The sequence below is a fragment of the Thamnophis sirtalis genome, unplaced genomic scaffold (genome assembly GCF_051295495.1).
Source record: "Thamnophis sirtalis isolate CommonGarterSnake01/CBP01778 unplaced genomic scaffold, rThaSir2_p1.2 scaffold_9, whole genome shotgun sequence".
In the NCBI taxonomy this organism is placed as follows: domain Eukaryota; kingdom Metazoa; phylum Chordata; class Lepidosauria; order Squamata; family Natricidae; genus Thamnophis; species Thamnophis sirtalis.
The window spans coordinates 38,799,340-38,812,728 of record NW_028261389.1 but is presented as its reverse complement, the minus strand read 5'-3'; the positions used below and the strand labels follow the sequence as shown (position 1 = coordinate 38,812,728).

The following is a 13,389-nucleotide window of genomic DNA, read 5'->3' as shown; positions in this document are numbered from 1 at the left end:
TGCTCAGTAACTGACTGAGTTACTGACCCATATGTTCTTTGTTCTACTTCTGAGGCCCTTGCCTACAAAGCAAATTCAAAGTCATTTTTCTTCCAATCTCATCTGTTTACACTTCAGAGTAATAGAAATAATACTGGGCTCCTCCCCTTGGCACCAGCTTTAGTCCAATTCTATTTTCTGTTGATGAATCCAGAAGCTCTTCATGTCCCTCTACATGAAACACACAGCTGTTGGAAAAAGGCAAACTGCACTGAAGGAATTGTTAGGAAAACAAATTTGCTAATCTTTACATCTTCCTAGAAAATCTAGATTGTGATTACATGCTTGGAACATGTAGTGCACAATCTGATACACATCACACATTTTTCTTGAACAAGCACACTATGGGAGACTATGAAGTGCTGGGAAAGGAATGGAGAGGAGACCTAAACAATCAAAAGGCAGGATGTGAGTCATAAACCGCAACTTAGCCCAGATGTCAAGAAGCATTTCAAATAATTTAAAGAGATGCCACCTTCATCAGCTCACTATAATCATCTTCCTAGCATTATTCTCGCAGGCGCAGGGTCAATTTTTCAGATGGTCAAACACTATCTTACATGATCAAATGCAGCATCCAGGACCCATTTTCATTTGGGGCAATTTTCATGTCTGCATTTATTGTATCTTGCTAACTTTGCTTTAGTCTTCCACATAGGTGCTTGCCATCTGTATTAAAGCAGAAGGCAATACAGGCAAGTGAGGGGGTGCTGCTCGTAGGACATGGTCTTATACTTAGTTATTGCTGACATGGTTAAGAAGAGAAACATCTAATGACCAACAAAAATAAAGGTGTGAAATCCATTTTATAATTTCCAAGGTTCTGAATTTACTCCAGATATTTAAATATGCCTTAGAAACAATTGTGCAGTTCTTGCTTCCTTAATGTTGCTCAACTATGTGGGGCTTGACACATCCTGGGGTTTTTTTTTCACAAGGAAAGGTGGCAGGCAATGAAATAGTCCTTATTTTTCTTTTCTTTTGCTCATTTCCCAATACAACTTATGTAATGGCTGTTTTTGCATAAGGAAAAAAAGTGCTTTGGAAAGTGTGTGGAAGTAATCCAGCTCACCTCTTTTCAAAATGACATTATGGAGTTAGGAAAAGTTTAGAATAGAAACTGTGAAATCCTATATGGAAAAGATATAGGCTTTTAATTAAAAAAAGTGAAAACATGATGTAGCTATATAAAATTACTCATCGTGTGAAGAAAGTAGACTAGAGTTCTCTCCCACTACCTCATCATCTCATGATGTTATAACTCAGGATATCAAATGGATCTTAATAAAGGGAGATTTAGAACAGGTGAAATGAAGTACATGGGCTTTTAAGTTGTAGTAACATTCTACAACTTGGATGGGTTTAAAAGTAATTCATGGGATAAAGTTATGAAAGGATAACAGTATGCATAACTATATGCATTGTCTGCCAGCAATTAAAATCAGACAAATATTGGGAATATGAGTGGGATTGCACTGTTAGGTTTATATGGTATCTGTGAATGTTCTGGGTGGATAGAATTTTGGACTAGATAATCCTGATTGCACGAGAATTAATTTAGCCTGGAGAGTTATTATGTGAATACGAATGAGAGAGTATTAAGTATCTTAGAGAAAAAGGCTAGAAATTATAAAACATGAATTGTCTCAGATTGGTAAAGTCAAGAATGATTTTTTTTATAGAAAATGCCCATTTTGTCTATGTATTTTTGTATGTAAGAAAAAAAATAACTGCAAATTATCAATTGAAAAATAAGTATCTTGAGTTAGTAGTTTAATTTTCTTCCAGAGGAACCTAAGGAAGTACAAATTTGCTTCTGCATGCATCAGGTTTCTCCACTCTGTAAAATTACTTGGGAAAACTCTTTCAGGGACAGTTTACAAGTGACATATTTAACACATTCAAATCTGTATTGTGCTGTAATTACTACCAGCATAAATTCTTTATCATACTAATTACGTTTGTATGTATTACTCATAATTTCAGTATACTGTTATACTATACAATTTAACTTTTCAGTTGCATTTTATTTACCAGTGTGTAGTTATTTGATGGTGAACAGGTAGTTTGAAATTTTAAAACTATTATATACGCTGAACTGTTGAACAGGTTTTGTCACAATGAAATAAAATTAAACTCTCAAGTTTAATTTCCTGCCAAAACAGCTGCTGATAACCCATATGGAAACACTCCATGTTAATGTGTCAGCTAGAATTATATACACTTAACTAGGCTAATGTAAACCAAAGCAGCAATATAAAAAGCATAGTTATCTTAGCCCCAAAGACTAGGGCTAAGATAAAATAACCTATTTTTATTGACCCGAATTTTTTTTTAATGTAGAAGCCATGGAAAATTAGATTTGTTTCTTTCTATTACAGTTACAAAATGTTGCTCGAATTGGAGTAGTAGATTTGCAATTCTGATGTAAATTGTTATAAGATGCTGTAAAATATTTGAGGTTCTTGCTTCTTTTTCCATCCAGAAACACTTGATTCAATTAATCCACATTCTAAAGCCTCATGCTGTGTAAAGCTTGAATCCCCACTGAGCAAACTAAGAGTAAGCCCCACCACATCATAATGCCCCCTTGCACCATCAGATTCAATCACAATTCCCTCCACTTGTGTTCTGCTCTTTACAGGGAACTATTGAATCATCAAACAGTGAAAATCCTTGTGAATTAACAAGCAGGTCTAAGTTAAAGACCAAAGAGATATGTTGTTTCCTGGTACAATAATGTATTTTTAAAAGCATTAAGTGCATCACATCTTAATAATCCATGTACATGTATTCTTTACAACATAATGAAATTATATGAATCCTTTTCAGAATGTCACTTGTGATAAATGTGATAAATAATTTACGATGACAAGATTTTAGAATATTATATTGTTCCTATGATGAGTATGTAGATTAATGAACCTAAATATATAAACTTACTATACTTACTTACATACACACACACACACACACACACACACAAACACACACACACACACACACACACATGCTGGTCTTGTTGTATTTGCGTCTTTTCCCGTGTAAGATTGAGATTGTCTTGGCAACGTTTCGCGAGGTCTCACTCACCATCTTCAGGCTGGTGTTTTTGGTTTAAAGAGTGGCTGGAGCTGCCATCTTTTGTTGGGTGGGTATGGAGTGCTGGCTTTGTTTCAGTAAGTGGATTGATTGGCTGTGTGGTTGTATCATGATTGGTAGATTGGTGCTGATTGGTGCTGGCTGTGGGTCCATTGTTGTTTTGTGTTGTAACAGCCTGGGTGGTGGGTGGGGCTCGTTTGTTTACCAGGGCTGGTTTCCAGGTATCTGGTAGGCGGGAGGTATTGTCATGTTTATTCATGCTGTGGGGGTGTTTCTCTATTTCGGTAGCTTCCATAATTATTCTCTTGTTGAAGTGTTCAGTTCTGGAAATTAACCTGGTTCCTTCAAAATTAATTTCATGTCCTGAAGCTTTAAGGTGCTGGAAAAGGGATGTTACATAGCTTTCTAAGAGAACTGTGACAGATATAAAAATAAATAAATCTAAAAATGTGGAAGTTTAAATAAAGTATTTATTAAGCACAGGTTTTTTTATCAATGCACCATAAAGAAAAATTTAATAGTTTAATTAAATTTACAATAGTTTCATCTTATTATTGGATTAGTAGTTTGGAATGTAGAGCAATCCAACTATTTCATAGAAAATAAAATTCTTCAAATCCATTTTCAGGAAAAAAAAATAACTTAACATTATATACAGGTTTCAATGTTTTTAGTGTTCCATTGAAATTCATAACTGGTAATTTTTCACCTGGGAATTCTTGTCCACAGTTTTGTTACAATTATCAAAAGGCTGAAAAATATTTATATAAATAATTTGTTCCACTTGAGCTGAAGGAATAATAATTGATGAACAATTCAAAATGGTATAATGGATGCTGCTTTTAAAATTCATTTCAAAATATTCAAGGACATATATAAAAAGTTAAAGTAAAACTTACTATCTCTGAGATGAGCTAATTTCTGTTAGTATCAAGAATAGTTTAAGTACTTTGATTCAGTTTCATGATAGTTATCCCAGATAACAGGTTATATTCTGCCGCCCCCCCCCCCCCCTTATGTACTGGAACATCACTGATAATCTTCCTTGCAACCATCAATGGGCCAACCTAGAATATTTGCATTTATATCACTTCTACTGAACAGACATTAACAACATTGTCAAACTGTATAAATTTTTTGACACAAAATTAAACTCCACTTATATCTTTCGAAATTACTGCATCTGATTTTAAATGAAACTTTCCCTCGCTATTAGCTCAGTTCCACTGATGAAAGAAAACTAGCACATTCGTCCATTGCATAAACTTATTTGCAAGACATATACATTTCTGAAGTTTCCTATTTTGTCCATTTCCGCATATTTCTTCTATTCATAGTCTCCATTTGTGTATCCAATACAAACTTCCTTATATTTTGGATCACATAAATCTTCTGACTGCATTTGCTAAAATCCACTGCAGATCCAAGGTGCAAAGATACACTTTGCTCTGCATTAAAAGTGGTAATCCTTTTTGCTGTAGACTCTTTTCTCTAGTGATGTTGAATTCCACGATGGTTTCACAGTAACATAGCTTTATATCCACAGCTCTATATTGTGAATATGGAGTCACGGGAAACAGCAACAGATGCAGACTCAGTCTGTCACTCCAAAAGGAATACAAATATGCTTAAAGCTGCTTCATTTATGAAGCAAACTTAGAACTGTTAGCTGCCTGGAGAAAGGGAAGGGAGGAAAAAGCTTAAAGTCTCAATATTTCACAAGCTATTTCAGTAACAACTGGTCCTCAACTTATGACCACAATTAAAACTGGGATTGCTATTGTAAATTGATACAGTGTAAAGCAAGGCGACGTGTGATTGCAATTACTTGTAATGGCAATCCCAGGACTACCCAGTGCAGTTGTTTACCAAGAATTGTGGGTCATCAGCAAAGTAGCTAATTCAATCCAAGACATTCTGGGCTTGATCCATACCAGCCCCAACCCTCAGTAAGCCAAGAGATTGCCTTTAACTACCCCTATGTGCCCATTGCTCCCCCATCTATAACCTTTTGACCACCCTGCATCCTTGCCTTGTTTAGCAACAAACAGCCCAACAACTAAGTAGTTCTAGGGCTGCTTGCCATGACCAAAGAAGCCTCCACCACCTCAGCCCACCCCAGTTGGCATTCATTCACCCAGCTACCTTCTCTCTCCAGACCCATATAAGGTACTCTGTAGTCTGGCCAGGAAGCACCAGCAACATTTGTTCACTCCCAATCCACCCCAGCAAACATTTCTTCACCCTGAGCATTGTCTCCTGGTTCCCTGCATGGGTCTTCCACTTTTTGCTATCTCTGTTTTGGGCCCAAATTCTCCCATAAATCTTTCTTACTTTGTTTTTCTTCTGAAGGCAGCACCTTTTTTATAAAACTGGTCTATGTTTGGAACACCTCAGGAAAGGCAGTGTAGTTTTCTGAAGTATGTGTTGTCTTTGTAAAGCTGTGCTGTCTTTGGAATGCCTTTGGAAAGAGAGTGCAACTTTATGAAGACAGTGCAGCTTTACAAAGAAGCACTGTCTTTGGAATGAAAAGGGAAAAAAGTAAAAAAAGTAGGCAATGTCCCCTCAACATGCTGGATCCAAAAAAGAAGCAGCAAAGGCGAAAAGTTGAAATGCAAAACTGGAAGAGAAGGCAGTTGGGCAAAGGAATACTTGCTGGTGCTTGCTGGGTTAAGGTGGGGAGCACTGGAGGCTGGGAAGCAAAGACAAGTGGGCAATATAATGAATGCTTTCTGATGTTTGCTAGAGCAGACTGAGGTGGCTCTGGCTTTCTGAGGTATGGCAAGCAGCCTCAGAGTCATGTCATTCTAAGGCTGCTTGCTCTTTCAAAACAGGTTACAAACCAACCCGAGAGGGCAACGACATGGGGGATAGAACCATAGGTGATGTGGGGAATTGAAGTGCCCCTGATATAAGTGTGGGTAGGCTATTAAGCACTGGAATTTTCATCACGTAACTGTGGCACAGGTGGTAAGTCCATTTTTTCATCCCTTTTGTAACTCCAGTCACTGGACAATAGTCCATAAGTCCAAAGCTATCCATATCAGCAAGTGGGAATTTACTTTCATACCCCATGGGCGGGTCTTAAAAGAAGCCAAAGTTGTCCAGAAATTGTCAGGAATTCCTTTTGTACCATAGCTGAGCTATTCAGAGGCCAATGATGGGGAAACCTGCGAGTGCGAGATGAAATTCCAGGCTTCAAGAGGCACAGTGCCCGTCCCTCTGTCCCCACGCAGAGTCTCAGATGTTCATGTAATAAGTCATCATTTTAAATGCTTATTTAAAAGAGAGCAAGAAGGGAGATTATTTTATAGACTATGGCTGTATTGTCAATGAGGGCAGCGTATCAATGTTCTGATGGTATATAGGTTTATATGAGAAACCCTGAAAGAATTACTACAAAGTTCGGTCAACTAGTCATTTGAAACCCTTCAGTGATAGATTCAAATATTCTGTTTCAATACTTACCTAGACGTGAAGTAGTAACAGTGTATATATATAAAAAGAAACAGCTACACTTGTAGAAGCGATTTGTCTTTGTGCTGCAACATACTGAAAATGAAATAAAAAAAACAAAGTGCTTTTTCAGTCTTTTGTGGCAAATCAGTTTTTGAAATTATGAAAATAATTTCAGATGGAGAACAGCCCTTATTTGTTAAGTGTTCCAAATTACCTATTTTAAAATATATTCATATAGAAATAATGTTTATATTATCCCGTTTCCCTGAAAATAAGACATCCCCAGATAATAAGCCCAATCGGGCTTTTGAGTACATGCACTAAAATAAGCCCTCCCCTGAAAATAAGCCCTCCCAAAAATATTGCAACATAGCAGCAGCCATGAGGTGATCATGCTCACTGCTGCCTGCACATCGAAAATAATAAGACCCACCCCCCGAAAATAAGGCCAAGGGTCAAAAGAAAATAAGGCCCTGTCTTATTTTTGGAGAAACACGGTAGTTCAGGATTTTGTAAAGTTTTGTTGGATTTTGTTTTAGTGCATGTCCTCAAAAGCCTGATGGATCAGTTAGATATAAAAACAGAACTATTAACAACACAGATTTCTAAACTCTCTGTTTTGCAATTTTATAATGTTTGCATACTAAGAATGCCACCTTGTGTAGCCATTCCCTAGTAAACCTGTTTAGAATTGCAACTTTACAAAATCCTAATACAGGTCATGGGGTACATAGCTTAAGAGTCCTAGAATCTTTTAGGACAAAAATTTCCAAAACATATGTTGAAATTGGGGAAATAGTTTCCTAACAGACAATCAACTAAAAAATAAATTAAAATACCTTATCTCATTATCATCTTGGTTGATGTTAGATTGTGTAGTCTGGTGAATTTTTAGAATATGCCTGCAGGTCCTTTTCTATAGAAAAATAAGAAAACAGGCCTTATGGTAATATAGAAAAAATGCAATACAATCATTTACATTTTTTTTTAAATGAAATACTAAAAGCATATTGTCACTCAGCTAAAAGAGGAAAAGAATAAAAGTAAAATCTCCTTTTCTTTGCATTGATCCTATCTCTGGGAGATCATATATCACTGTCCATGTAGTTTTCTTGGCAATCATACAGCATGGAAATAGTTTGCCACTGCTTTTGTACATTTGTGACTGGGTATAAATTTTCTTTCAGGCCACCCTTTTCTTGCTATTTATTGATAGCAGTAAGATATGAAGGCAAAATAGCCCTTGTGCCTCTTTATACTGTTATTATTTTGTTACAGAAGGGTAACATTATACCATCCATTGTGATACTATTCTTCATAACTGTAGGCAGCACAATCCCTCAAACTTCAAATTACAGTATTTTGACCCTAGGAAAAGTAATATTACTCTTAGCTAATCCCCACAATTAGGACTATAAATATTATAGAGCATCTATAGTCCTAATTGTGTGGATTAGCTAAGAATCCTTTCATTCCCCACTATCCTGCCAGAGCTGAAGGAGCTTCTTGGATGAGAAGCATAACGTCTTCAAAATAAAAAATAAGAAAGTCCAGTTGCATCCTGAAAAAAGCAAGTTTGGGACAACCATGACCTGGATGACAGAGAATCTCTACAGACTTTTAACTATACAATTTGGGATGAACACCCTTTGAATGGTGGGAATAGGAATGGATTTCCAGAGAAAAAAATGCAGACTACAGGAACCAGGAGCACCACTCAGGTGACCCTGAAGACACAGATAAACCTCCAAGTGCTTCAACAAACCATTAAAAGGATGCAGATTACCAGCTGTCTGTAAGGGATATAAATCCTTCCATTCCCCACTATCTTTTCAGAGATGAAGAAGATTTTTGGATGAGAAGTGAAATGTTTTCAAAAGAAAAAACAAGAAAGTCCAGTTGCCTCCTGAAAAAGCACCTTTGGGAGATTAGCTAAGAGTATGTTTCAGTAGTCTTCTACTGCAATGGCCACAAACCTTTTGGACACCAGGGACTGGTTCTATGGAGAGAGGTTTTTCCATGTACCAGAAGGGGTGTGCTTTTGTGTGCTGCCTGTATCTCGCGGATGGGGCTTCACTTGTCTGCACGGCCTGGTTTCTGGCATGGCACGGCCCAGTATTGGTGCATGGACTGGGGGTTGGGGACTCCTGTTCTACTGGATAATACTCACTACACAGTGGTGGGTTCTGGATCCTGTTGCAACCAGTACAGTGCAACAGGGACAGGCATCCACCACATGCACGTGTGCAGCTCCATGATGCTCCAGCTGCTTGGCAGAGCGTCGCGCAGGTCCCATATGCTCCGTGCTTGGAAGCCCTGATCGGCTCAAATAACATTAAGGAGGATGGGCAGGTGGGCCCACCAGAGCACCTTACCGAAACAGTACCTGATGCTCCCAGCAGGCACTGGTATGCCCATACTGTGGTGTACCGGTCATATCCCACCACTGTCACTACATCAACCAGGCTTGGCAATCATAGAAGCTTTGTGAATTTTGCAGCATTTTAAAAATATCTATCATTGCAAGCCTATGAAATCACACTGCTGTTGCCAATTCCAAACTGACATTGAATTCTACATCAATACCTGTTCCTCTGTACTAGGGAATCTATTTCCATAATGGAAAACTGTCCTCTGCCAAAAAGTCATCTGCCTCTGATAGGACAGAGAGGGGAAAGTAAAAGCTTTCTAGAAACATAGAAAGCTTTAAAAAAATCCTTTCCTCAAATCCTGTCTGAAAAGGGTTTATTGATATGTTTGCTTAATAGGAAATCAAGGTACTTCACTCAAGGGCATATATGATACTTCAATTTAGTATCTTCTTTAACCAATCATAAACAGCTTTTGATATTTCTCACCTTCCAGCATATGGCTCCCAAAACAAAGCCGAAGACAAAAGCCAACAATGTTGAAAGTGCTATGCTCAATACTTGATTGCTAGACTTACTGAGGAAGTCCAATTCTGCTTCTGGAATTTTAAAAAAAAACACATTTTGGATTAATGAAGTAAGATAAAAATAAAATGAAATCTCCAGGGTAATAATGTTAAACTTGTGAGTCATGTGTTTGGTAATATTTTTCTACTCCTTACATTGTGAATGATACCTTTAAAGAAGTTTGTGGTTTTATTAGGAAGTGTTTGGTTGCCTGAAATTCACAGCTTTATTTGCACTTCACTCGGGAAAGGCAAACATTCTGGCAACTTTATAATCCCATTTTGCCATCTGCAAAGGAACACTTACCAAGTGATCTTCTCATTTTCTCTTGGCTCGATTTTCTGCTAAATGTCTCCCCTCCTCATTTAAACTAGATCACATAATTTATTAGAAAAATATGCTTAGAAACTCTCACATGTGAATTCTCAAGAGGCAGAGCAGCATGAACTGAAAAATGAGCCCTCTTCTCCATTGGAGAACAGAGTACTATTAGCAAGAGCAGTCCCATTGGCCACTGAAATAATAGTTAGGGCACTTTTGCTCATCTGAACATTTGAAAGGCAAGCCATACTAAGACTTAGTCTGTAACAGTGTTTCTCAACCTCAGCAACCTCAAGACATGTGGACATCAATTCCCAGAATTCCCTAGCCAGCATGCTGATTAAGGTAAGGGAACTGCTGAAAGTTGAAGTCCACACATCTTAAAATTGCTACTTGCTAAGACATTAATATAGACCAGTGCAAAAAGAAGCTAAAATGGCTAAAAGAAACAGCAGCTAGTAGCCTGCTGTCTACCCGAACCTCATTGTCCCAACCATGATCAACACAGGTTTGTATAACAGTGACCTTAAGATAGTAATTATTCTGTCTCTGGCAGTTATTTTAATTTGGAATCTTGGTGTGATATCTATGTATGGTGGCTTCCCATATTTTTGTGTTATTCTTATGTAGGACAGCCATCATATGCATATGTATGCCCCATAGCAAAACAAGGTCTGGTGAGAAAGAGTGAAAGACAGATATGATGGGTCCCCATGAGTTGAGATATAGAAACAGTTATTTTTGAGTGATTGCTGCAGGTGCTTCTGCTTACATTACCTAATTATCTGCTATCTTTGCAAAGACCACCTGATGGCTTTAGGTTTCTACAGTTCATTTAGCAAGAAACTCTAAAGTTAATCCTGATGTGAGAACAGGATTGCAGATTGAGTTTCATCCACTTTGCCACTAGAAATATCTGGGAAAGGAGAAAAATAATCAGTGGCTATCTTTATTTGTCCTTCTCAGTAAGAAACTAGTACGTTGTGATTTCCTGCAGCCCATGTTTTCATTGCATGATTGGAATGCATTTGGATTCCTTGTCATCAGTTTAGAGGTTCTCTGACTATTCCTCTTATTTATTTTCTTGGAAAAAAACTGTAAATCTGGCAACTATTAATATCTAGTTAACATTTAATCCTAACATGGGAGTAACTATAATATATGAGATATGCATACTATTAGTTTTTGTTGAATTAGCATGCATTTTCTAAAGACGTAATTCTTTAATAATATTCACTCTCTTTCTTTACACACACACACACACACACACACACACACACATCCATCCATCGATCCATCCATCCATCCATCCATCATCTATGCATTCTGACATACAGTCTGTAATTAGCCTCTGCTGTTTGAATAATTCACTTTGTTTGCACATTAGCTCTATAATGTCTCAATACTGCATACAAAGGATATTATTTAATCACCAAAAATTAATACATAAATATACTAGTATAATGGCTTTTTTGGAAGCAGAGTGCCAAGGGGTATAGTACATAGGACAAAAAGACAAAATAACTAGGGCTACATCACTCATATGGACAGGGCTTGGATTTAGGTTTGTTTTAGTAAATTTTGTTTTGTGTTGATTTTTCATGTGTTCTACACAGGACCAATTTTGGGGCTCTTAGCCAATCTTAAAAAAAAATTCACACATCTAGCTACAGTCTGTCTACTTGAGTGTTTTTCAAAGTTGGAGAAGTATGGACCAAATCCACTGTCTGCACTCTTCTGTATGAATGGTTCAATGCACAATTCAGCACCACATCTTTGTGTAAGCACAAATAATATGCCCTACTGCAATAGCCATGTTTATAAATGTCCTTGTGAAGATATTAGTTTGTACAACTGGTACCTTCATTAATTAGCTTCAGAATGCACTGTCCCTTTCAGACTTTTGAATACCTGCAAAGATAACCGTATATCATTTCTCTAACTGTTCGTTGGCCTTTTTAATGATGGACAGACTAAACTTGTGTTGTGCCTTCTAGCTGTTAGTTATCTATAGATGAACAAATAAAATTTCAATCTCGCTGAAATGAAATGTAATTCCAGCCAATATTAAACTAGATAAGCAGCCACTAAAAGGATGCTGCCCCTTTCAATTCATGTTATACACTTTTTCATTCAAATATATGCTACTTATAAGATTTTATTCCCATTTTACTTCAACTAAAAATCCTGCATAGTCCTATTTAAGCCAAATATTTTGCTTCACTGTAAATACAGTTTGGCAATTCATAGTTTATAAACTTATCTAAAGCTATAAATCTTGCTTTTATGCAGATTTATCCAACACTGTTTGAACTTTTTTTAGACCCTTCAGGTGTGCTAACTCCAACAGGAAATTTTAATTAAGCAGAACAGATATTTCATGCCAGCATAATTCATAGATGATTATTTTACACCCAGTAAGCCAACTGTAGAAGATAAAAGGTGAAAATCTTAAATATTTGATCACAGTAGGTCTAGAGAACAATGCCTTATACCAGGGGTGTCAAACTTGATTTTACTGAGGATCACATCAGGGTTGTGTTTGACCTTGGGGGGCTGGGGTGGGCATGGCTGGGGTGGACAGCTTGACATCACTCATGTTGGGGGGTGCCTGTGGTGGCCTGAGTGCTCTGCCAGTGAAAACAGGCTCCCGAGCTCTATTTTCAGCTGTGATGGTTTCCTGCAACCCTCTGCTAATGAAAATGGTGCTTGGGAGGGCCACACACAGCCCTCCCAAACTCTGTTTTCACTGGCAGGGGCACTGTGGGCCAGTCCTTTGCTGTTTCTAGGGCAGCCCTTTGTCTCTAACCTGCACCTTGCTTCAAGCTGGCCAAGATCTCCCCGTAGACTAACCAAGAAGGTACCAGGAATGAATTCCTCTAGAGCAGATTAATCTTAACTGAATTTTGATATCATACATTGCTAAGTACTGCTGGGCTGTCTTTTATTTTTTTGGAATGTGGTGAGGTTTTTTAATTTTTACTCTGTTTTTAAAAACAATTTGCACATGCAGGCATCCTCTAAGCAGTGAACTCCTGTTACTAACTGGCTGCTTCTCCACAGTATTCTCTTCTCCTATTTTCCTCTTGAAACCACATTCTATAGGACATTTCACCCCTTCCTTGAACCCTCGCCCCCACTATTACTCCTTCAGTATACACGATCAAGTGGTCCATTATTATTATGCTTTTACTTTTTGGTTTGGTTATGATTAATGAAAATTTCTAAATTTACATTTTTATAGGGTATTGTAAGCACCCTGTGGGCCAGATCCGGCCCCTGGGCCTTGAGTTTGACACCTTTGCCTTATACCAAGTTGGATATGATCAATCTATCCAGTATTGTCTACAATGACCAACAAAGAATTTCCAGAACTGCACACAGTTTTCCAATTGCTCCCTATTTTATATGGAGATCAAATTGGAACCAGTTAGGCCTATGACCAAACCCATGATGTCTATTTTTAATACTTGTGCCAGATCTTGGGTGTGAAAATTATCTGCTAGATGGCATCAAAGGCATGTAGAAAATTCAC

General features: G+C 37.6%; 1 protein-coding gene across 1 annotated transcript in view; it reads right to left on the bottom strand.

Moving 5' to 3' along the window:
• Nucleotides 1-3,594: 3,594 nt before the first annotated feature.
• KITLG (KIT ligand) overlaps nt 3,595-13,389 on the bottom strand; it is a 60,413-nt gene continuing 50,618 nt past the window's right edge. The window contains exons 7-10 of the mRNA XM_087723364.1: nt 9,456-9,565; nt 7,437-7,513; nt 6,607-6,690; nt 3,595-4,811 (exon numbers count right to left, since the gene is read on the bottom strand). Of these exons, the coding sequence (XP_087579490.1) occupies nt 6,651-6,690; nt 7,437-7,513; nt 9,456-9,565 (227 nt within the window). The 3' untranslated portion in view covers nt 3,595-4,811; nt 6,607-6,650. The remainder of the gene's footprint in view (nt 4,812-6,606; nt 6,691-7,436; nt 7,514-9,455; nt 9,566-13,389) is intronic.